Source organism: Ochotona princeps, chromosome 3 (assembly GCF_030435755.1).
Source record: "Ochotona princeps isolate mOchPri1 chromosome 3, mOchPri1.hap1, whole genome shotgun sequence".
Lineage (NCBI taxonomy): Eukaryota > Metazoa > Chordata > Mammalia > Lagomorpha > Ochotonidae > Ochotona > Ochotona princeps.
The window spans coordinates 40,706,488-40,732,463 of record NC_080834.1 but is presented as its reverse complement, the minus strand read 5'-3'; the positions used below and the strand labels follow the sequence as shown (position 1 = coordinate 40,732,463).

The 25,976-nt window shown below is 38.5% G+C and overlaps 1 protein-coding gene across 2 annotated transcripts in view; it reads right to left on the bottom strand.

The window, feature by feature from the left end:
- Window positions 1-13,419: 13,419 nt before the first annotated feature.
- CYYR1 (cysteine and tyrosine rich 1) overlaps window positions 13,420-25,976 on the bottom strand; it is a 123,610-nt gene continuing 111,053 nt past the window's right edge. For both annotated transcript variants that reach the window (XM_004588593.2, XM_058661731.1), the window contains exon 4: window positions 13,420-14,036. In XM_004588593.2, coding sequence (XP_004588650.1) covers window positions 13,903-14,036 — 134 coding nt within the window. In that variant the 3' untranslated portion in view covers window positions 13,420-13,902. The remainder of the gene's footprint in view (window positions 14,037-25,976) is intronic.

The following is a 25,976-nucleotide window of genomic DNA, read 5'->3' as shown; positions in this document are numbered from 1 at the left end:
CCTCTCAAATAAACTAAGTCTTTCCCCCAGCTCAGATTTTGAAATTTTGCTGTTTCCTCTTCCTGGTACTTTCTTGGGCTAGACCCCTACAATGTCTTACTCTCTGACTTCTTAAAGTTCTCTATTTAAACAGCACTTAATTGATAGAATTTAGCATTTGTATCAAAAACAAGTAATTTTTCTTCAACACTGTCATTCTCTTTAGACCTTGTTTTACTAATATATTTTGACTCTTTATTCATTTTACACACACACACACACACATGGAGAGAAAGAGAGAGAGATGGAGAGAGTTCTTGCCTCTTGGTTCATTCTCCAGATTCTTGTAACAATCATCTTCACTATAATGGAGTTTTATAAAACTCCATGGAGTTCTATTTCTTAGAAAATTTCCTCCTATGTGTCAGTCATGACACCTGTATTCACTATTGATTCATAGTTGATCATAATATATGACAAACATATATCACTATATATCTTTTGTGTATGTACTGAAATGATAATTTGCATCTTTCTAAAATAATTTTATGAGAGAAAGGAAGAGAGAGATAGAGAGAGGGTGATAGGGGGAGATGAGCTGTTATCTACTGGTACACTCTCAAATATTTGCAATGACTGGTGCTGTGCTTGGCTAGCGCTGGAAGTTGGGAGTAGGATTGTCAATGATACATCTACAAAATCTTTATATGTTTGAGTTTTAGGGCTTTTTATCATACAGTTAATACAGATTTTTGAAATCTCTGTAGGCCAAAGTCCCATGTACATTACCTTCATTGCTATAGCTTGGCTATTAGTGCTTGACACAAATAGATTTTCATTCAAATTTGTTGGTTAAGTAGATGCCTAGTGAATTGAAAGAAATGGATGAAGGTGTTTTCATTGGGAGTTTTTTTTTTATTCTGGAGTATAGATGCATACTACAATGTCTCTTCACTTCATGGTGTACTTATCTTCAACATACAGTTCCTCTAGACGAATTTGTGTAGCTACTTGTTTACATGTTTTTTATTGTTCTTTTATTTTGCACGAAGCTGCTATATCAGATAGATAATATGATATTTGTCCTTTTTGAATTGACTTATTTCACTGATCAGAATACTCTCTCATTAGATCCATTTCTTTGCAAATGTTAGAATTTCATACTTTTTAATGGCTGGATAATATTCCACGGAATAGATGCTCCACAAGTTCCTTATGCATTGATCTGTCAACAGGCATCTGGTTGTTACCATGTCTTCGCCATTGTAGAAGCATTGTATTGCTTCTGTAAATGTATGATTACAGGTTACTTTTTCATATGTAAATTTCATTTCCTTTGGATATATTCCCAGAAGTGGGATAGATAGGTCATGTGGTAATAGTGAGATGCTTGACTTTTACCTCTGTCTGTACCTACGATGCCATGATACACTTAAAGAGCAGAATGATGGGCTTGTGATCATTGTTGAAGGACTATACTACTGTAATAATATGCTGGAGAACAGTAAAGGAGAGGGATGGGGAAGGTGTGAGGGGGAAAATCCCCTAGCCCATAGAACTGTGTCACAAAAAATGGAAATTAAAAAAAAAGTGTTTCTAAAGCATGAACAAGCATGACATACAACTTCTGTGAAGTTCTTGGGGGAAGTTAATAACCCCTTTCTGTGAAAATTATCAGCTTTATTTTATTTTTAAGCATGGAATAGGAGATTATCTTGTATCAGTTGGGTCAATTTCAAAATTTAGTATTTTGTTTTCCTTTATACAAGTAGAAATGTTTCCTTTAATACTTAAATTTTAATGAGATCTAAGAATTACAGGGCCTTACTTACCTGAAACTATGCTGAGTGCTTGTAAAAACACATGTTTTTATTTCCAATCACGTATTTCAGACCCAGTGACATGAAAACACTGCTGCCTGATTGGATTTCCATCTAACAAATGGAGACCATAAAAAGGACTTATGTCCGCTATCAATTATTCATAATCCAACAACTTTTGCATCACAAGTTACAACTAGCTTCTTCACCAATAATGTGCAGCTTTACTCTAAGCAAAATGCAGGTTGCTGTCAGGTAGAAATATATCCTGACTGGAATAGTGTGTATTTGCCTCCCATTCCTGGGAGGCAGTGACATGCAGCTATTACTTGGGTAAAACATAGCTGTCGAAACAAAATTGCAGTGAGAGGCCAGACTACTGCTTCAGATATTCTGGCCATTTAACCACTAGTCTCTGAAGTTTGAGGAAGAGAACAGAAATGGAACCTTTTCTATTTTCCCTTTGTTGCTCAGATCAGCACAAAAAGCAGTTTGTTGTTAATACATGTTAGGATAATTAAATATTACAAATGTTTCAAAAGCAATGAAACAGCGTAATCACTGATTATTCCTTTTTGGGTTGAGTTAGAGTTACCTCAGAAAAGAAAAATCCTAGGTCAAATACTAGCTGCTGTGGTTTTTGGGTAAAAATAATTCCTTGTTTTATGTAATTGTCTTTTGTGGTGGATGAAATATTAGTACCATCTACTTAGATACTACGTTCACCAAAACGCTTATTTCACTTTGGGAAAAAAATCCCCTAAGTATGGGTGGTGGCTATTTGTCATTATAAACTATGTCCAGTAGTAAAAGTAGCATAGAAATGGGTGGGGAGGGTGATGGAAGGGCAAGGGGACAGGTTCCCATGTTGATCATTTGGAATTCACAGACTTTTAATGTGAAGTCCACTGTGCTCCAATTACAATTTCCATGCAACTACCTCCACATACTGGCTGACATTTTTGTAAATCACATTAGAAAGTTAAGCAAATTTTCTTGTTGAATCGTTACACTGAGTGCTGTGCTTTAAAAAGGCCTGAATGCCTGCTCTTAGGGTGTTTATAGTCCACTGGATAAAGAAGACAGGAAATAAACAAGTAAATATGCATGTTTAATTAGACCTTGAGAAAGTTCTGTGAAGACAGAATATAGGATGTAGTGATTCAAAAGAATCGATCATTCAAACTCCCTAACTGTCAGGGAGATACAAATGAAAACCACATTGCGATTCCACCTAACTCCAATGAGGTTAGCCTACATTCAGAAATCTATTAACAATACCTGTTGGCTTGGATGTGGCAAGAAAGGCACGCCATCTACATGTTCAAAAATCACTAGAATATGAGCAACATTTGGCCTTTGGTGTAGCTGTTATATCATTAAGAGTTTGCCTTCAGAGTGACTAAACTCTAGTTGGTTTATATAAAAATATTGAAATAATGATAAGCAATAATTATTCATAAGTGCTACATTGTGGTTACTTATTCATTTCCAGGAGAAATACATCAGATGCTGAATGGCTGCATTGTGTATGGAGCAGAGGCAGGTGCTCACACTGAGCTTAAACTCTTCACTCTGGCTCTCACGTATGTCCAAAGAACTTAGCATGGGAGTAGGTCCAACAAGAGTTTATTTGCATGGCAAGGTAATAAACCAGCTGAGCAAAATCCATCCTTAAAGAGAAAGAAAACCAAAATTATTTTCTGTAAATGTCTCCATTTTTAAGAGAAAATTAGCTTTTTAAAGAAAGGATTTATTTATTCCTATTGGAAAGGCAGGATTACAGAGAGAAGGAGATACAGAGAGAAAGATCCTTCATTCACTGGTTCACTCCCCAAGTGGTTGTGACAGCTGGAGCTGAGCCAATATGAAGCCAAGAACCAGAAGCCTCCTGCAGTTCACCCACATGGGTGCAGGATCCCAAGGCTCTGGATCGTTATGTACTGTCCTCCCAGTTGACGAGCAGGGAGCTAGATGGGAAGTGGAGTAGCTGGGACATGAGCCAGCACTCATGTGGGATCCTTGGGCATGCAAGGCAAGGATTCAGCCACTGAGTCATTGCACTGGACCAAAGACTAGATTTTTTTTTAAGTAGTTGAAACAAAGTGGCAAACATTTGGCACTTGGATTGCTCAGAAACCGTATCAGATTGTCTGGTCTTGAACCCTAAATTCACTTCCAGTTATTATGCACTAATGAAGTATACCTTGGAAAACAGTGGCATCAGGTGATAGTTCAAATATAAGCTCTTTGTCACCTGTCTGGGAACCCAGGCACCTGGCTTTCACCAGGTTCGCCCAAGCTGTTAGACATTCGGGGTATGAACCAGTGGGTGAAATGTCTATTATTTATTAAGTTGCTGTGTTAGAGAAATAGATATCACAAACATTTGATTTTGACACTCATTTGTGTATAGTTTTATGCTGGAAAGAAAATCATTTTATGCCATGAATACTACTGTGGGTTGAATGTGCCCTCCAAAGCTTATGTGTTTAAACATTAATCCTCAAGTCTGCAATGTTGAAAAGCGGAGAGTAATAACAGATCCTAAGTCATGAGGATGCTATCGCATGAATGGATTAGTGTCATTCTCATGAGATTGAGTTATTTATCATGAGAGGAAGCTTTTATAAATGTGAGGTTAGTGGCCATATGGTTAGTTAGTGGGTAAGTCACTGCCTGAGAGGCTAAACTCCCATGCTGGTTCATGTCCTGAACTTTCCACTTCCAACCCAGCTGCTTATTAATGACCTGAGAAAAGTAACAGAAGATGGTACAAGGGGCCCCTGACACCCTTGTGGGAGACCTGAATAAAGTTCCTGGCACCTGACGTCAACCTGACCCAGCCCTGGCCAGTTTGGCTATGAGTAGTGAACCAGCAATAGGTTCTTTCTGGTTGTGTTTGTCTTTCTATAACTTTGACTTTTAAAGAAATAAATACATATGGAGAGAGAGAGAGAGAGAGAGAGAGAGAGAGAGAGAGAGAGAGAGAGAAGTGAGGGAAGGAAGGGATAGGGGAAGGAAGAAAGAAGGAAGGGAGTTCTGCTTACCCTCTCTTGCCTACCACGATGGGCTGATGTAGCATGATGCCCTTGACAGATGCCACTGTCATGCAGGTGAATTTACCAGCATCCAGAACCATGAACCAAATAAATTCCCATTCATTGTAAACCATTCAGTCTCAAATACTTTATTGTACCAGCAAAAATAGCAACAAAACTTCCATACAACTCTGATATTTCTATAGAATTATCTGGAAGGCCTTCACTTTCTGAAAGTTATTTCTTATCTATCCAAACATATCATTGTCTAGCTTATTATTTTAATATTTATATGCTTCTCTTGAATTAAGTAACCATGAGTTTTTAAAAATCTGCAGCAGAAAATCAATAATACATTTCATAGGAATCTTTGGATACAGTAATCATCCCATTATTGGTAATGGATATGTTGCAAAACTTGCCTTAAACAGTGGGGAGTATCAAATGCCATGCATGTTTTTTATATACATATCTTTGATGTTATTTAATTTATATTTGCCACAATAACAAATGAATAACAACGGATAATGCAATCGAATCATTAGAGCAATATACTGGAATAAAATTATGTGAATGTAACCTCTATTTCATACCACTTCATTTAAAAATATATTCTTTTATCTTTTTGGTTTAAAGCAAACATTTGGCTTCTCTTTATCATATCGTAATCGCCAATCCCTCTACTCTTGTGTTCTGGGGCTGTTATTAAATAAATTAAAGGGAAGTTGATTGCAAGCTGTGTGATACCATGACAGCCGTTTTGTTTATAAATTTGAGCTACTAACTCACTGACTGGAGGGTAACATAGAACAGAGTAGGTACATGGCCAATGATGATTCACGTCCTGGGTGAGATGAAATGGCATGGGGCAATCTTTTAATTTTGTTACTCAGGATGGAGGGCAACTTACAGATTATTTCTGGAATTTCCCACTCAGCAGTTTCAGACTAAGGTTGACCACAGATGACTGCATCTGTGGAGAACAAGACCATGACTAAGAGGAACAATTGTACCAACTTTTATTGTTCTGTTACGCTTGCTCACATTATGACTGCCCCTGGAAAATGGTTAGTGTTCATCCTTTTGCAGGTATCATTTTTCAGTTTCTTTTGACCATAAACATTGACTCATAGGAAATTTATAGTGGTTTCTTAGGTGCAGGTGAAAGTCAACTTGGGAGATAAAAAGGTGACAGTAGCTGCTGGAACCAAATGTGTCCCAGAGATAAAAGAGTCCTTTCACTCTCTATCTTATCCACAGTGTGCATAAAAATTGGAACAGATGGATACCATGTGATGAATTATAACAAGACAAGGTGAATAGTGTGAGTCATGAAGCCTGTTCCAGCCTGCATCATCATCTACTTGCAGCCCAAGCCATGGAAAGGCAGCATCTATGATCAACTCCAAGGGAGTCAGGTATCTTTTACAAATGAAGAGTAAATACGGCTGTCTCCTTTGCAATACCCAAAGTTATTCATTGCTGAAATTTAAAAAAAAAAGCGGACTTATGAAGTGACACTGTTACAGTTTAGAGACAATGCTAACAGGTAATCAAACTGGCAGACTTAACTGTAAACTGCTTTGAATAGTGCATGTGTCCCAGCAACACACTGGCAACCAGACTACTGTGCAATTTGTTATTATTTAAGAAAACACATTCCTAAGGATGGTTCCTTTGGGAGCTAAGGTTGACACAGTTATTGGTGTTCTCAAAAATTGGGTAAGTGTATGATTGTTCATATATAAATACATGAAATAATAATAGCACAAAAGTTAATTGGAATCTTATTATCCTTTCTAACTAGTTCTGTTTTCCTTCAGAGTATTCATTAGTTTTTCCCTGAAGAGGTAGTAATGCAAAAACTATGATTTACTGCCTTAGTAAGAATGCCTTTACTGAATCCTTTAAATACTGCCTTTGAAGTAGAAATTACCTGCAAATTCATTCTACAGAAATGTGACTGAGAAGGTATTTTCTTTACTGACATTTGTTAATATCTTTTAAAAAAAATTTTTAAAGAGAGCATTTCATTAGGAGGATTACAAAGGTACCTGTTCAAAAGTATTGTATTATTTTGTTCTCACTGAATGAGTCAAGCTAAGCATGTTCATTTGTATGAGTGGACGTGTGTTGAACTTGTGCTTAATAACAAAATTCATTTGTAAATTTGTGGTATCTGGATAGACATGTAATATCAACAAAAAAATGAAATTCCAGTATTTTGTTTAGTTCTCTGACTTACACATTGGATTATATATCTCAGGGTAATTAAACACCTCCCCAAATTCTTGACATTCACTAATGTCAAATATTATTTTCTAACTTAATGTATTTAATTGCTTATTTCATCTTTCAGATTTCAAGTAGGTAACCCTTGGAGAACTCAAATGTCCATGAGACAGGTCATTCTCTCAAAAAGCATACTGCATTATTTAGGAAACAAAGTGGGGATCTGTTTCTGAGCCCAGAGGTCTAATCTGGGTTTAAATTAGAGAAGGGGAACCATGCAATCTTTTAAAGAAACTACTTGTATTATCTTCTCAGCCTATCTCCCGTTCAGCTGGGTCTGGAAAGACGCGGGTGGGAGTATCTACAGGACACCTGGAGTAGATAGTACCATTAAGCAAGGAGGGAAGGAACTCAGCCCACGTTTAACTGGGTGGTGGGAGGCTGGTGGGAAAAGCATCTCCACATATTACACAGATAAAGCAGCAAGGAGAGTGGAACTCTGAACACTGAATTATTCCGAAGTGCTTCCAAGACCACAGGAAAGATGAGGCACAAGCTGTGAGATAATTAAGACATCAACTGATAAGAAGACACAAAAACACAGCAACAGACCACATGATTTTTTTTTTGAGTTAGGAAAATATTAAATCATGCATTTTTAAGGCTGTATAAGCAATATAAGATCTCCTAGACATTCATAACATTTATAACTGATATTCAAAAAAGTAATGCTGTACCTTCTTTCTCTTCATGTTTAGAAAGGGCAAGTAATACACTTGTGAGTAGATTAAAAAAGGAGACACTGTGACCAACTGTTTAAACTGATGGTCCTATTATGCATCCAAACAAGGCAAGCTTTCCTAATGCAGGCCCCTTTAGTTGCAAAAAGTTTCATAGGATTTGCTATTTCTTCAGGACAAGATTCAGCGGCAAGTTGGTCTATTGAACACGCATGTGGAAGTGACTCTGATTATTTTTCTGGATAAAGATGAAACATTTTGGAACAAAGCTGAAACAAAGGCTAGAGCTGGCAGTATGTTAGGACTTGCTTTTAAAGGCATGCAACCTGTGATGTTCTTTCTTCCCTGTCGAGAGATGTGTTTTAGTACAATTCACAAATGCAGTTTTTGAGAAATACAAACTTTGTGTGTCTTTTTTGAGTATTCCTGAGGAATGTGGCACTTATCCAGTTATCATGGCTCTTGAATGTTGCTGGCTGTATTCTACTCTTGTCAGTTCAATAAAAGCAATTTGATCATAGCCAAGCACAGCTCTGAGTGTCATTCAGCTGTTGAGATGGCACGTTCTTATTGAGGGAAGGTATTATTTTCTGCATTGCCCAAACTCCACATAATGGATTAAGGAGAACGGGATGAAATACATTTGCTATGGTAGACTGACTATTAAGCTGCTCCTGAAAACTCCGTGCCTCTGGTTGAGTACTCGTGTAATCCTCACTTCTTTTGTGTGGACTGAACCTAGTGTCCTGACTCTAAGGAAGAGGATTTGATGAAAGCGGTTGGGTGAGGTTTCAGAAGCTGGTGACGCCTGACTTGCTGGCACCTCTCCCTCTGCCGCCCTTCTGACCTGGTTGCCCTGGGGAAGCAAGCCGACACCTGCGCAGCTGTCACATGGGAAGCAAAGGTCACGTGTGGAAGAACTGAGAGTAGCTTCTGACAAAGGTCTTGGAAGAATGCAGTCCCGTCAGTGGCTCTGTCTAGGCGTGTTTGGAAGCAAACCCTTTCCTGTTGCACGTTGAGAAGATGATTGTGAGAGTTTGTGAGCCAGAGATCTCAAGGAAGCTGTGCTCAGATGCTGAACTCTGAAAATGGAAGTTATTAATGCTGTTTCAAGTCACTACTTTGTTACACAGCAATGGCTGCCTGATATGCCTGATTACAGAAGTGAATGCCTGAAAGTGAAATGCAAGGTTTCGAAAAAGAATGTGAATGTAGATTCCTGTGTGTTGAGTCATTAACCCAGTTAGAACTTTGTCATGGATGTTCTACCTACACTGTCTGTAATCATTGCCACAACCCGGCATGGGTGGTGCTAGGCACACATTTTCAATAAAATGAAAGCAATAGAAATTCAGTATCTTGGCTCAGAACAGTTTGTTAAAGGATTCTAGAGGAGAGAGAAAAAATAACCCTGTTCTGAAGGCTTAGTTCTTTGTTCTGCGTGAAGACATAGGGAGGAGGGGTTGGAGTATGCTGGAAATCAGAATCCTCTGGGGATCTTTTCAAAGTGATGTTGGTTTCATTTTCCCCACCCTATTTTAGCTGAATTGTTCCAGATGGTGGGGTTGTCCCAGAAAATGCTGAACAGGTTTACATTCATCCTTTCAGCTTCAGACTGTGATCAGAAAAATAATAATTGTATATCCATGCATGTTCTAATTGAGGATCCGATAGTCCTCAGAAGCCTCCATGATAAGGAGCAAAATAATCATGTGGTTTTGGCATTCTGGTATTAGGTTATTTCAAGCAAATTAAAAAAAAAAAGGCAAAAGTAGGCAGCTGACCTAATTAATATTCCAGTTAAAACACCATGTCCAACATTGCAGTGCCTAGATTTAGTTTTCATTCCTAGCTCTGTCTTCTGACTTCATGTTCCTGTTAATGTGCATGGTCAGGAGCTATGGTGATGGTTCAAGGATTTTGGTTCCTGCCAATCATGTCAAAGACTAACATGAGTTCCCAGCTGTAAGTTCCGCCCCAGCTGCAGCCATGGCCATTGCAGGTACTGGGAGAGTGTAGTAGAAAATGGTAGCTCTTGTTCTGGCTCTTAAACAATAAATTTTAAAAATTGAATAAAGTGCTTCACTATTCCATAGGCTCAATATATGGTGTTAATTGGGTTAGAACCTGTTTCACCTATACCCACAGCTTGGCAAATGTATATTTGGTTAAACAAGGATACGTTGAGGGTAAAATGGATCTCTGTGTTATGAATACTGCTTTCATGTGATTGGTAATGGGGTAGGGAATAAGGTTAAGGAAAAAAAAAAAAAAGATATACCACTGTGTCCTTGGGAAAATGCAGGGGGCCTGGAAAGTCGTGATGACTTCTAGAGTAGAACAGGCAGCTACACGTCCAGTGTCTGCCTTCCACCAACAGTCCTTCAGTTCTTGTGAAAGCTTTCCTGCTGGAGACAACACGACCCTCCTGGGCTTGCAGAGAGGCAAGGTTCTCTCATGACTTCTGCTTTTTCGTGCAGGTCTAAACCTTGCATGCGGTAGCCATGACCCCTCCATGCATTTTAGTGAAGCACATCATAATGAACTGACAAAGTCCACAGTTGCTCCCAGAGGAGCATCACTAGTTTCTTGCCTTCTTGCTATTTTATCAAATTTTATACACAGATTTCTCTGAAGCATCTTTAGCCACAAGGTAGCTACGATGCACACAAGTCATGCAGCACTTCAAATGGGGTTAGTGAGACTAAGAAACTGTATCTTTCTGTAATTTAATTAATCTAAATGACCATATGTTGCCAGTGACCACTCTGGGATAGCACAATTCTAGAAAATGTCCTCATGTTGTACATTTGTTGATTTATTCTTGGCTCCTATTTATAGAACATATTCTACATGCCAAGCACTATACTTAGAATTTTGCATATGTTCATCCAATTTTCACAAAACCCAGTGAAGCCCATTTTCTTTTTATATTTCCAACTGAATCTCAGAGAAATGCAGTGACCTGTCTTAAGTCACATAGACAATGTATAGTATTTAAAATACAGACTGTGATTTCTTCACAACAAATGGTTAACCAAGAATGTAGGTGAAAAAAATGAGTCCAAGACAATTAGGATATAACCCTAACTACCATGTGTTGTTTCATTTTATTGCTTACTGTGAACACTTTGGCCACAGCAAATATGTTAGCTTTTAAACAAACATAATTAGAGGCTTTTATATCATATACATTTTCTCCAAAAATATACAAAAACAATCAGTGAAACCCAATGTCTATACTGATAATGTGCACATTTGTGCTGTTATGACATTAAACACAAACAGTAAATAACTCATCTCTTTTATGTATAGATTTATGAGACACTTTCAGGGAGGTCATAAACAACTCAAAGGAAAGAGATGATGTTGCCTGAAATGGCTTCTGTGCAGTTAGTAGTCGTAGAACATAAGAGGTACACAATAAACATCTATTAGCAGTGGAGGTGATTTCCATTTCCATTGACCCTTTAGCTTGTCTTGAGAATGTATGATGTATCGGTAACCAAGAGTCTCCGAAACAGAGGGACTCAGGTACTTTGGGCATTACAGCTGCAGTGAAACAGGTCTGGTCATACCCGTGGATAAAGGATATCCACAAATATCACTGTCCTTAGAAACCGCATGTCAACCAGGGAGTTTCTCACCAGAATAGCCTGGAAGTCTTAACTGCTTTGCAACTTCATATGGAAGAAAATGATCAGTGCCCAAACATCAAGAAAGTCATTCAAAACGTGTCTAGCATCTATATTTCATGGGTGGTTAGACTGTGTTTCTGTTAGAACAATGTTTTGAACATTGTTTTTGAGAGCAAAATAGGTTAGTTATATTGAATACTAAGTCTCATAACCACAATTATAGGGAGTAGAATTTATAGCTTAAGACATTTCATTTGTTTTATTTAGCAACATCCTAGCATTGTCTCTGGATTTGATGAAAATGCAGTGATGATATTGAGTTAACCGTTTAAGATTTAATTGTAAGTAACACAGAAATTTGATCATCTGTTGTCAATGCTCATAGCAAAGAGAAGACAATTTTAAAAGTTCCTGGAAAATATACATCTTTTTTTTAAAGATTTATCTATTTTTATTACAAAGTCAGATATACAGAGAGGAGGAGAGACAGAGAGTAAATTCTTCTGTCCAATGATTCACTCCCTAAGGGGCTGCAACAGCTGGTGCTGAGCCAGTCTGAAGCCAGGAGCCAGGAACTTCCTCCAGGTTTCCCACGTGGGTGCAGGGTCCCAAGGCTTTGGGCCGTCCTTGACTGCTTTCCTGGGCCACCAGCAGGGAGCTGGATGGAAAGTGAGGCTGCAGGGATTAGAACCGGTGCCCATACAGGATCCAGGCGCGTGCAAGGTGAGGACTTTAGCCTCTAAGCCATTGCGCCGGGCCAAAATATACATCTTTTAATTCTATTTTGCACTGACTTTTTTGTTTTAAGATTTATTTATTTTATTACAAAGTCAGATATACAGAGAGGAGGAGAGATAGAGGGGAAGATCTTCCGTCCGATGATTCACTCCCCAAGTGAGCTGCAATGGCCGGTGCTATGCCAATCCGAAGCCGGGAACCAGGAACTTCTCCAGGTCTCCCACACGGGTGCAGGGTCCCAAAGCTTTGGGCCGTCCTTGGTTACTTTCCCAGGCCACAAGCAGGGAGCTGGATGGGAAGTGGATCTGCCGGGATTAGAACTGACATCCATATGGAATCCAGGCACGTTCAAGGCGAGGACTTTAGCCGCTAGGCCACACTGCCAGGCCCTGCACTGACTTTGTGAAGTCCGCTCTCACGCAGTTTTAGATACATGTGATGACCTGAATACAAATATTAGTTTTAATATCCCTCGCACCAAAATATATCATACAACAATTGTTTATAAAATGCTGTTATATCCAAAGGTAGGCACTTGATAAAAATTGCATTTTGATAAAAGGCAGCAATTACATATCAGTACCTTACTCATATCCATTAAGTGTGTATCTGTTTCAGTAGAGTATATGACCAAGCTTCCATAAAGCAGAAAAAAAAATCTGTCTAATCTACACTTGAATGAAAATTCACAGAAGAGGATCTAAATTTTTTTTCCTTTGTTTTATAAGCTTACTTGGTCTTCATGGCCACCCTGAGATCTTGCTCCCTGATGCATAATTTCGTGGGAATATTTGGATCTTCATTTTTTTCACACTGGCATGTAGTACTTGTTGCCTTTGGAACTTCTAAAATATTTGTTTAACCACAGCTGGTGTCAAATGTGTTTGAATCCACTGAGCAAGGTCAGATCACGTTTAGAAGACAGTGGCTGGTGTGAAGAGTTCTTGGCTTCAATTAGCTGTTGAATCACTTGATTCTGCTCCTGCTCTCAAGTTCAATAAAGAACATTCACCAATTCTGTTGTTTTCACTCCTAGGGACAGGGATTCACTTCCCATCACACAAAACACAAGCAGAGATTTTGAGGTGTGAGAGTGCTGCACAGCCTCGAGGCGGATAGCACTCTGGAGCATTTCACATCTGTACAGCGGGATCCTGGTCATGGGCAAGCATCACAAAACGCAACTCAGTTAACGAGGCAGCTGCAGCTGTTCCTTCTCACACCAACATGAGATTTCCCTTCTTACAACTTCCATCCAGCGCCTCAAACAGTGCCACACACATGGTGGGTTTCATTTTACATCATTGATGAATAAAACATTAAAGCATTCTAGTTATGACTTTCAGAGCTGCACAAAATAGAGCATTCTGTTGTGTGGAAGTTTTGTCTTTTCCAGTATCAGTATTGACGCTTCCTTCATCTGAACATTAAAGAACCTGATGATCAGGCATTCTGCCAATCTTGTTATTCCTACTGAAGTGAATCAATACATCTTTAAAATGTAGTCCCGAGGAACCGAGCATAATACTCCTGACTGGGTCAGCTCTGAGAAGTATCAGAAAAAAGCCCGTATCTTTTTTGCAGGGACATTCTGCATGAAATCTTAGCTGCTCCAAAAATATCTTTCTTAGGAAAACTTTCCCTGCCTATTTCTGGGTAAAGGCAGTTTATTTCAGGGAACATCACTGATTTTCATATATTGCATTCTGGAGCATTATTTCCTTGAATTCCCAGGATAAGGAGGGGGTGGAGAGCGTTGTGCTGATGTCTGTGGAGTTGGGGAGTAGGGAGGGGGTAAGTCTCGACAGTATTCCATCTCGTAGTCGCAACTGTATGGGGGTGGTGCCACTGTCAAAGCAAAGGAAATGAGCATGAGACATTGATCAGGTATTTTAATTGTCTTCTGTGTTTAAACCACTGGGCTGGATACTTTGGGAAGAGACATATTTTTTTTTGTCTGTAAATTTCTTTGCTTTATCAGGCCAATGAACACATACATATTAAAAAGGTAGTCTTATTAAATGTGATGTCATGGATTAGAGTATGCAGAACTGATGACTTAACTTTCTTTTGACAATATGATTCTGAAGGAGTGGAAAGAGAACAATCTGAGAAACAACCCATGTTTCAGCAAAATCAAGAAGTACTTTTGCTCAAGCAAGAAGTATAGAGTGGAGAAATAGCAAAAGAGTTGAGGAATCCAGTTGCTTAGTTACCATGGTGAGCTTTAAAAATATTTATTTTCATTTCACTTGAGAGGCAGAGAGACAGAGTGACAGAGGAATAGACACATAGAGAGATATATTTTAGCCAGTGAATGGAACAAATGCCAAAATGTCCATAACAGCCAGAGATCTGCCATGCTGCTGTCAAGAGCCAAGAATCCAGTTTGAGTTTCCTACATAGGTGTCAGGGACATGACTACTTGAGCGGTCAGCTGCTGCTCCCCAAGGGTGCTTTGGAAGGAGGCTGGATTGTAAGCAGAGCCAGGACTTGAACAAGACACTCTAATATGGAATGTCAAGCTAAGTGGAGTCTTCAACATTGCCCCAAACCTGGCCGCCATGATGAACTTTGAATATCACATGCTGACTATGGGATGGGGACCTAGGGCAGATTTTTAATATGCTAATGAATATGCTTTGGTAAGACAGCTTTCTTGGCACTATGCACAGAGGAAGACTGAAGAACATGTGAGGTGATGTAATGGAATGCATGGGAGTTTATAAAGACCTTATCCCAGTGGTGAGAAAGAAAAACTCGTAAGGGCGCAGCAAGTTCTTAGCTGATGACTGGCAAGAGGGTGAAAAGGGTAGTGAAGTAAAAGAAAGGGTGAAGGTATTGGGTATCGAATAGCGGGCCTGCGTAAACTGAATGGGCTACAGATAAAAGAAGGAAAGGACAAAAAGGGAATAAGCAAGTTTGTGAGTGAACATGACTTAATTTTTTACGTTTCATTAAAAATGTCCTTTGATTTTAACTGTATTATGTCAATGCATTTTTCAATACACTAAATATACTGTAAACTGATTATGTGTGGATGTATATTTTGTAGTAATCTCACTCTTGTTTCCAATGTGTGATGGAGAGGGACACCTTAAGTTGAATTCCATCCATTCTTTTAAGAACCAAGGTTATTCTGCAACAACTGAACCACTCCTCAGCAGCCAGTCTGGTAACTTACAAGTAGACAGATCATCAACATTATCTTGATTTTACTCAGAAGTTGCTTTAACTGCTAGGAACTTTCACAAGACAGGTGAAAATAATGGAAAGAAATTATACATTTTTTCTACAAGCTTTCTTACAGAACAGTTTTACTTATTTGTGAGTGAGAGAGAGCAGAGAGCAGAGTGAGCCAGTTCCCACTTGCTGGCTCCTTCTCCAAATGCCCACAACAGCTCGGTATGGGTCAAAGCCAAAGCCTGGAGTCTGGAGCTCAATCTAGGTATCCAGTGTGGATTGTAGAATTCACACCACTTGAACCATCACTGCTGGAATGAGGAGCCAGGTATTCTGATACAGGATGCAAGCATCTTCCCCACTTACAAAATGCTTGACCTGATGTCCAGTCTTTTAACATCAGAGTGACAGAAAAGAATAAGTAAGATTTCAATCAACTCTTTCCTAAATGTCTTCCAGGAATTTGATAGTGCTCTGATGAAGAAACACAAGCATAGCGCCTCCACTGATGAGTGGACACAAGCCATGCTTCCTTCTAAATGCAGTTGGCTTGCCTCTCTGCCCGAGAGCTACATGGTTTAAATCCTCTACTGATCCCCTATATTTGTAGGATTAAGTCCCTTGACAAAGCAGAAAGATAGAGTGACAGAACTGAGTGGGATGGTCCCTCAGCACCATCCTGCTGACAGGTCTCTAGAGGGTAGAGCTTCCAGCTGAGGACATGGCATAGTCACCCAATCAGCAAGGGAGTGCAGAGTTCCTCCCAGGCACATTCAGACTCTCAGCAGCAGTGTCACTCCAAGTTCTGTTTTCTACAACACACCAGACTAAATCCTATAGAGTCTAAACACATAGTCCCTCTGCCTCACACCCACGCTTCTGCTTCATTGTATCCTGGGGAACTGAGACAATGAGCTTTATAATAACTTTCAGCCCATCTAAGAAAAGAAACAGTGCAGCTCTCATGGAAAATAGGAACTTACAGCTGGATACCGGTTTAATTGTTTCTGACAAGCCTGTGGGTTCCGTGTTGTTTTTACACTGTGTCGTTTTCCTGCATCCCACTTGAGGGGCATACACCTACTGATGCTGATTCTTCCCTGTCATGAAGCCCTCATGTGTGTTTGTGCATCTGTAACAGAGTGTTTATCCTCTGCCATCTGCACAGACACTGCTGTAGGACATCTCAGTGTGAGTCTCTATGGTTCTGCAGCTGCATGTTGAACAGGAAAATCTGAGACAGGAAACAGTGTTCTTTCATTCCTCTAACCTTTGAATTTTGCTAAAGTGGTGATCTAATGATGAAAAGTGCTGTTTTGAAATAAACCCGGCACATCCTTTAGAACAGCAGCCGCTGGGAGAGGTTCTGAAATAATACTTTCATGATTGTACATTGTGCTATATTTCTTTCTTGTAGGTAATAAGGTCTCACTAAAAAGTAAACTTTTCTGAGTCTCGATTTTAGAATCCCTCATTAATTGTAAGAGGTTTAGTTCATTTTTTATAGGTCAAATCATCTTTAAAATATGGATAAAAGCATCTGGAATCTCAATGCCTCTGAAATCTTTTCATAACTGAAATTCCAATTTTCTGATTAAGTAGGGTAAAAATTTCATTTAAGGTAAATGTCTACAAAGGTTGTCCAGAATATTAAAAGATTCATGAATGCTCTGAAATTCAGAGGAGAAATTTCATGTTTTCAACCCACGCAGGTGACTATCTGTAGAGCTGACATAGTGGGAGGCTGAACAGTGCTATCAAAACTATTTAACATGATTTTAGACATTAGAGAAACAAAACAAAATTATCCACAATTCTGCCATCCCAAATTAATAACATAATATCTTCACATGTGCTCGCCTAGTCTTTTGTGTATGATTGTATCCCTGTTAGTCACATAAAATAATGCAGGCTTTTTTGCTTTGTTTTATGACATTAGGCTATGCTATACAGTTTGTATAGAGCTTGAGTGCCGTTGGAGACTGCACGTGTTGAAACTTACTCCCCATTTTGTGGTGATAAAGAGGGAGGATTTATTCCAAAAGTGTCTTGTTTCAAGGCAAGACCTTTGATAAGGGATTAGGATTAAAAAAGATTATGAAAGTGCCACCCATGATTGCATCCTGATGGCTTTACCTACAAAGAGGGAGACAGACCATGGGACTAGACTTGTGCGATGCCTGTCTCTTGCCATGTGGTGCCATATGCTGCTTGGGACTTAACCCACAAGAGGATCAGCACCAGATGAGACCATTTACTCCCAGCCTTTGACTCAAAATTAGCCTGTTTTCTACAAAGTGTTAGCCTTCCGCAGGTATGCTATTAGAGTTACAATAGTAGTCTTTTGCATTCCCTTATATAATCTTTATAACTTTATTGTTAACAGCCTCATTTTATTGGTGATGAGATTAATCCATTGACAATCTTGGGGCTAAACATTTTTTCTAGTAATAAATATCTTCTTACACAGAGTTTTTTTTTTTAAATTCAATTGAAAACTTTTAAGTAAAATTTGAATAATTGATCACTATGCCTAAGTGGTACACAGATTTTACTGCTTGGAGTACATAGTGAAATTATTCCCAAAACTAATTGTTTCATCTTACAAAGGGACTAGGAAGGCATACAGGCACGCTATCATTCAACAGTTGGTAATATAACAAAACTTTATAATGCTTAGTAGAAAAACCACTTTTCCTCAACAGTGTAGACAAGGTCCACAAATAATAGAATCTCAAATGTACTTCGTAATTAGTTCACACATATCAGGAGAAATTATGATATTTGTCAGACAGATATTTATACTTCTTTGAGTATAATGGTTCTCCAGTTGCATAAACTTGCTGTGAAAGATAGAGTTTCATTCTTTTCATGGCTGGGTAGTTTTAAATCATTTTCTCATTTCTTTGTTAACATCTAGGTTTGACATTGTGCTACATCTGGTCTACTGTTTAGAATTTGAGTGAACTTTTTGTTTTGGTCTGATAAATCTGGAATCTTAATGAGGATTACAAATAATTAAGATAAGACAAAATAAGCAACCATACAACAGTATTTATCTTTTTCTCAAGGACAGTTCTTGGTCAAAATTGTGTTATTATATAATGTTCCTTTATTTAAATACTAAAGACTAAAACTTGTGTTTAACCTAACATTGTTCTCCATTTTTAAAAATTATTCTGGGTTGTTTGCAAGTATAAAATGTAGCTTTCTTTTTCGGATATCTGATGCATATTGTTTTAGTTTTACATTTATGTATTTAAATTTTTACATATAAATCATGGTTTATTTATATCTGCTATTTGACGTAGCCTTACATCAAAGCTTACTTTTTCTAAATTTTAAATGTTAACCTATCACCTATTAAGTAAATTTCATATTTCACATGATTTTGTCAGATCTTTAAAGTATGTAAAAAAAGTAAACTATAATTTACTTTTTTGTTCAATGATTAATGCTTATCTTTTTGCAATAGAAACAACTTATTTTTAAAAAAGATTTATTTACTTTTACTACAAAGTCAGATATACAGAGAGGAGGAGAGACAGAGAGGAAGATCTTCTGTCCATTGATTCACTCCCCAAGTGACCGCAACTGCTGATGCTGTGCCAATCCGAAGCCGGGAACCAGGAAACTCTTCCCGGTCTCCCACATGGGTGAAGGGTCCCAAAGCTTTGGGCCGTCCTTGATTGCTTTCCCAGGCCACAATCAGGGAGCTGGATGGGAAGTGGAACAGCCAGGATTAGAACTGGCACCCATATGGGATCCGGGTGCGTTCAAGGTGAGGACTTTAGCCGCTAGGCCACTGCACTGGGTCAGAAACAACTTATTTTAACTTTTACTGAATTTAAACATGAAGTCCATGGCTTATTTTTAAAGAAAGTTTTCAATATTATTGCTAGGAGCAAACTTCTCCACCATTCCACAAATCCCACTACTCATAATTTCCCTAAACGTCACCCAGGATAGAGGGTTTTAATAAAGACCTACAAGGCTCCTGGTGAGACTTGTACCCACCCAGCCCCACACAAATAATACCAATCCTATTCCCTCTACCACAGGCCCTATGATCCTAAGGCATGTTAGTACAGATTGAAGCAGGTTCTATCACACTTTATCTCTCTCTGTGTCACCAGGACAAGCTCTCAAAATGCACATGGCAAAACTGTGGCTCTAGATGGCACCGTACCGCTCATCTATGGACTCCCAGAATATCCTGCCCCCTTTTGCTATGCCTCTGGAAAAGCATTGAATGTCTTAGGCATGGAAGTTGGGTTGAGTATTGAGTTTCGAGAAGGGCAGGAAGGTGCAAAATCATTTTCTCTAGGAGCAGAAGGGAGCATTCAGTTCGCCTTCTGACACTAAAATCTGATTTCTCATGAGAGGATGGCCCCAATCAGGGCCGTTCTTTTCTACTTACATTGGGCAACCTTACGGGCTGGGAAGTGCTCAAGGTTTTTGTGATCTTTGTGCACATTTTTAAAGCCATGACCTCTTCTACCTCTTTAAAATCCTGGGCCTTTGGATAGCACATGTGCTACCTGGTACTGCTTGCTTTCCACCGCTGCAGCCTTTCTGCCCTACATCATTACTCACTGAAGAGAGAGCCCCTGGTCCACAGACTTTCTTCCCACAAAGACTCCTGTTATCATTTTTAGTCATTTTAGCACCTACATAAGCCTGCCTCTTAATCTCTCAACCTTCTTGCATTTTTCAATCTTTTCCTTCCTTTCATCATCAACAGTAGCTGCACTATCTAGTAAATCTTAATCTATAAACATTGCTTTGATATTTCTGGAACACATATTCCATCACATTTTTGGAACTCATCCAGAGTTTCAATTTAGTGACAGCCAAATAAAAGAAGTGATAAAGGTTATACCACTCCTTTCTAGTCTTCATATTCTGCTGTGTCCCGTGTTGATTTATAGTTCTGCAATAAAAATCACTCCTCTGTCTTTATTGTCAATATTCTTCGCACTTTCTCCTCCTGATGCCTGGTTGAATGCCAACACTGATTAGATACGACACTTTGGCTATTCTGAATGTGTACCTACGGTACCCATTATGAACATTTTGATTTGGCCTAATGATTTATCAACTGGAATCTTAATGGGAATTAAGATATAAAGATATTAAAAATTTTATATCCACAAGCATCAAATGGCAGGAGAAAAAAGTACATTCATGCTGACCTCACTTTATAAAATGAATAACCATTTTCCTAAGTTTGGTAGCTCTTACACATTTCTTTGGTCATATCTCACTCCCATTTTTTTGAGATTATCACCTTAGCATCCCTTCTTGTTCATTTTGTTGAAGCATCTCCTTGCTTCCCCTCATCCAGCTCTGATTTCACCAAGAAAAACAGCATAGCAGAAGTGAATATCCCAAGATGCACATCACTGCCCCAGTGCTTACTTACAACCCATCTCAGATATGGTGAATGAATGCATTTGGATTCCACTGAAGGGAACCTCTATATGCTGGACCCTTTTCTCTCCTGCACTCAGGATGCTGAGAGCAATCCCCTCTGTTTCTCACACCACAATCTATATTTCTCCATAAATGAAGTCTTGGCTTCACATGAATCTCAATATGATTTTACTCATTTTAGAGCGATCCTCTTCAAAAGTTCTGCACTTACAGCCCCACTTCATCATATAATTAATTCATACATTTTTGTCTGTAATATTCATTCTGTGAGCATATTTTTATGATATCAAAGAAGGCTTTTTCACTTCATGTTAACATTCATTGATTCATATTAAAATAATTATCTGCATGAAGACTTCACAGCATTGATTACAGTTGTTTTTTCCTCTTTTATGAGCGGTGTATTCAAGCCAAAAAAGTATTCTTTGTTTTATTTATTTCAGAAACAAAAAACCATACAGAGAAAGAAGCACAAGAGTGAAAGAAGAAGAGATTGGGAGAGATAGATCTATTCACTGGTTCACTTTTCAAATATTCCAACCCCAAAGTTGGATCATGAGGTCAAAGACAAGAATATTTAACTCTACATCTCCCATGTAGGTGGCAGGGACCCAAGCAGTTGAATCAGTGTCTGTCACCTTCCAGAACATATTATCAGGAAGCTAAATAAGAAGTGGTGGAGGCCAGACTCAAACCAGCATTCCAATATGGATTGTAGGTACCTGACCCAGTGCGGAGGCCTAGTGACTAAAGTCCTCACCTTGAACGCACCAGGATAACATATGGGCGCCAGTTCTAATGCCAGCAGCTCCACTTCCCATTCAGCTCCCTGATTGTGGCCTGGGAAAGCACTCGAGGACGGCCCAGAGCCGTGGGACCCAGCACCTGAGTGGGAAACATGGAGGAAAGTTCCTGGCTCCTGGCTTCAGATCAGCACAGCTCCAGCCATTGAGGCCATTTGGGGAGTGAATCATTGGACAGAAGATTCTTCCTCTCTGTCCCTCCTCCTCTCTGTATATCTGACTTTGCAATAAAATAAATCTTTTTTAAAAACTAAATGATTGTAGGTAGGCAAAGTGGCAGCTTACCTGAATTTGCTACAAAGCCTCCCCAAGAGCCAACCTTGGTTGATAACAGTATTTCTCCATTTGGGTTTGTCAAACATTTTTTCACGTTAAGATTCCCACTGTGAACTCCCATAGCATGATCATAATCAGTAGTGTCATCTTCAGAGTAACACCAAGGTGCATCAAGACGTTATTAAGATTGATTTACTTGATCAAGATTTTATTTGGCTCCCCTGCTGGAGTTACTATCTTTTCTCTTGCATGTGGCAAGGAATCTAGTGAACACTTCAATATCTGCCACCAAGCTGCTGCTTGACAACAGTCTCCTGTACATTCACAGCCTGGTTTTGTTTTGTTTTTTTTGAAACATTTTTATGTGATTGTTTAAAACGAAGATTTTTCCAATTTTACAACTCACATTAACATTCACCCTTTGATGATTTTCTGTTAGGAAAAGCCCTTTCCCCCCTCTCCCCCATTTCCTTTCTGCACTGTCTCTCTCTCTCTCTCTCTCTCTCTCTCTCTCTCTCTCTTTCTCTCTCACCCTACTTACTTACATATCTACCAGTCATCAACATCTAACTGTTGTCTTCCTTTTCAAGAGCTCAAAATATATCATATCAGTTTCCTTCACTGCACAGATATCGCTTGCTTTCCTTTTGTTGGCATTTTATATCTTTGGAAAGTCTTTTGTTATGTTTTGCTCTGCTCTTTTTACTCAGATGTATAAGTATTATCCACAAGTTTTAAAAAGAGAATTACCTTGGTAACTTTTCTTTGTTTTCAATGAAGTTCTAGAAAGTGGAGAAAATGTAGAACTTGACAAATAATGCTAATTTTCACACTGACCATTAAAAAATTGCATTTAAAGATGACACCTGTTCTATCCAATTAGGAAGAAATGAAAGATTTCATTTTAGACGATCATTTTCCAACAAAAGAGCCTGTGTGGCAGGAGGCCACTCTCCCCCTCCCTCCCCAGTCACCCCATGCAGAATATTTACGTCTCTGTAGGGTTCCCACTGAGAGTCTTCATCCCAAGATGTGATAACATTTATCAAATTATGTTCTCATTTATCTGGTCTCTGGGCCATGGGACTACACAATGCAGTGTGTTGGGTTGTTATCTCAATTATTACACAACTAATTAATTAATGTGAGCAAAGGTCTTTGGTATTTCCACAGATGAAGGATTTTGAAAAGTATTCCATACTGTTGTGTGCTGCTTCGTGATTCTTTAAGTAAAAGCTTAATTAGTGACTTCGGGAAGGAAATGAAAGGTAATCAAGCATACTATGTTTTTGAAGATCTAGTCTTTCTAAAGCAAAAATGTCTGCACCATAAGATTCATTATGTTTCTTGCATTATTGAGCTCTCAGAACAATGAATTTACTGAAAATGTAACATGTTGCTCTTATATCTGCCAATATAAATGTCATTATGAAGTTTTGAAAACATATTTCTTTGCCAAAAAAGAAACCACAATCCAATAAAATATTTTACCTTACACTGAAATGGTGATATTTGGCAACTTTTAACTTTATGTAAAGTCTAAACTTATAGAAGTATGAAATAAAATATTAAATATTTCATGAAATACTTTAAAATTCCTGTTTTAATTTTATGATTTCTGTAACATATAAATATCAATTTCAATTAAACCTAATTTTTTATCAAGCAAATGTGGATCTAGAATGCTGTCTGTGGAGCACTGTTCCCTGCATTCTCTTCAATTAATCTTTTTCAATTAAAGTCCTTGCTTGATTTTCCTCTATTCTTTCCCTGGGTTTTGGGATAAAAAAAATGCGACAATGTGGGAAGAATGTAAAATAACTTTGTTTATTTCCTGATATCTTAGTCTCAGCATCTTTATCCTAACATTATTTTTGTCAAGTTGTGAAGATTTGAAAGATTGCTTTTATAATGAGTAAAGGCTCTGTCATTATTCCAGTGTGGCGTTTAAGGTCCCTTCCCTGTGAATTGATATATACTACATACTGAATCAGGGCTTGAAAGGAGCCATGAGCCTTATTGATTCATCATGTTGAAAAAAATCTGTTAGGCCAGCCTGGTCTTACGTCCTTTAGCTAGAGTGATCAATAAAAAGGACAACGATTTCTGACCTGGGAAACTACTGCTCTAGCAGGGGGAAAGGAAAAATGAACATTGTGATTAGGTAAGTCACGCTTTAACCCAAAAGAAGACTAGAACAACATTGAGAGGGAGGGAAAGGAGAATGGCATAACAAAAATTGGAACATACTATCATCTTTTTTTCTCATTATTAGACCGTCACCTGCCATATTTTATTTGTCTGTTTTAAAAGAGCAAGAGAGTGGGACAGATCGCGTCGGAGAGAGATGTTTATCTTCCAGTTCACTCCCCAAAGGTCTACTAATCTAGGTCTCTCATGAGTGCCATGGAAACCATTGCTGCCTTGCTGAGTCTGCACTAGCAAGAAAGCTGATTGTCAAACCCAGGAACTCCACTATCGGATACCAGTGTCATTCAACTGGTATCTTCATTCTTCATTGCTAGACTAAATATCTAGCTCTGCAGTCATTAAATGGTTGCTCAGGATGTTATAATTCAGGAAATGATCTTAGATTAAAGAGTTGAAAGAAATCAGGTAGTCAGTGCTCTAGGCAAATCTCCAAGCTGAGAGTGTGATTTATTTGTTCAACGAACAGCAATAAAATTGGCTGGTGGGACCAGAATGGAAAGAAGAGTAGAAATCGAGGAGGGCTAAGAAGCACAGAAAGGATTCAATCCATGGAACTGCCTCAAAGGCCTCAGGAAAGAATAGGTATTTTATACTTGGAATGTAATGAGAAACTTATAGATTCCATTCTGCCTCTGGGAAATATGAGTGCAGGAGTGACGTGATCTGATGTTCGCCTTAGAGGAGTTGCTTGCTTTGGCTATTAAATTGGGGCTAGGTTTTTGGGGGCCAAGGATGTAAACCAAGAAACCAATCAGCAGGGTATGACAATATGGGAGGAGAGAAGTCATGATGTTACTCTCACTAAGAAAGTGTCTACTTCTCTTTCTAATAGTCAGGTATCACCCATACTTCAAATGTAGAGCCAAGTGTTCCTGGTACACAGGTTGCATGCATGTCTGGAGGTAAAGAGAGGAATCAAGGATGACCCTGAGCAATAGCAGGACCAGAGAACCTACACTGGGAATTGTGAAGGCTATGGATGGAACAAGGTTTTAAGATCAGAAGAATAGCTTTAAATATGTTAAATTTGTCCTATTTTCTAAACATGTAAACACAACATCTAGTAGCCACTAGAATAAAGCCAATCTGGAATTCAAAAAGAGATTTGGAACAGAAAGAGAGAACTTCCGTTGGCTCTAGTATATGAAAGATACAATATCCCAAGGCCTAAGGAGACAATCAAAGGACTGTGGAAGACGACACAAGATGGCGCTCTGGGGCCCTCCAATGTGAAGGTACTGGAAATAAGGAAGAGCTAACAAAAGAAGCACACCACGCCTAGTTCATCTGAAACTTGATCCTTTAAGTTGAAGATGATAGAGAAAAGGATAAAAGAGAAGGGGAGACTGAGGGAATTAATACATAAGGCAAATTGCATATAAAAGTACCCTGTTGTATAGAGATAGAGAAAGGACATGGGTATGTATGGATGGAAAATTAATTTCCTCAGGATGTGTGAAATTTAAAGCTTGTCTGATTTTTTTTAGGTGCAATTATACATACACAGATTGATTTAAAAGCCCTGTTGAAAACATGTAATGCGAAATACAGCATTTTATAAAATCACATGTATTGAATATATTTATATGTGAAACATCTAAAAGTCTCAACACTTGTAAAATTATTCATTTATTACCTCTGTTCTTTCTGGAGAATTTTAATATTCTAACTGTTCTCTTTGCATGATAAATGCATATGAAAACTTTGCTGAATACTTTTTCTGAAGACATAAATGCCTACTAAATCTCATGTCAGTTTATTGAGACACAAAACTTCTTTCCTCTCTAATTACTTGTTAGTACTCACTGACAGCTAGTCACAGAGGATGTGAATTATTTATTTATCTTAACTATGAGTGACTGGCAACTTTATTCCATGA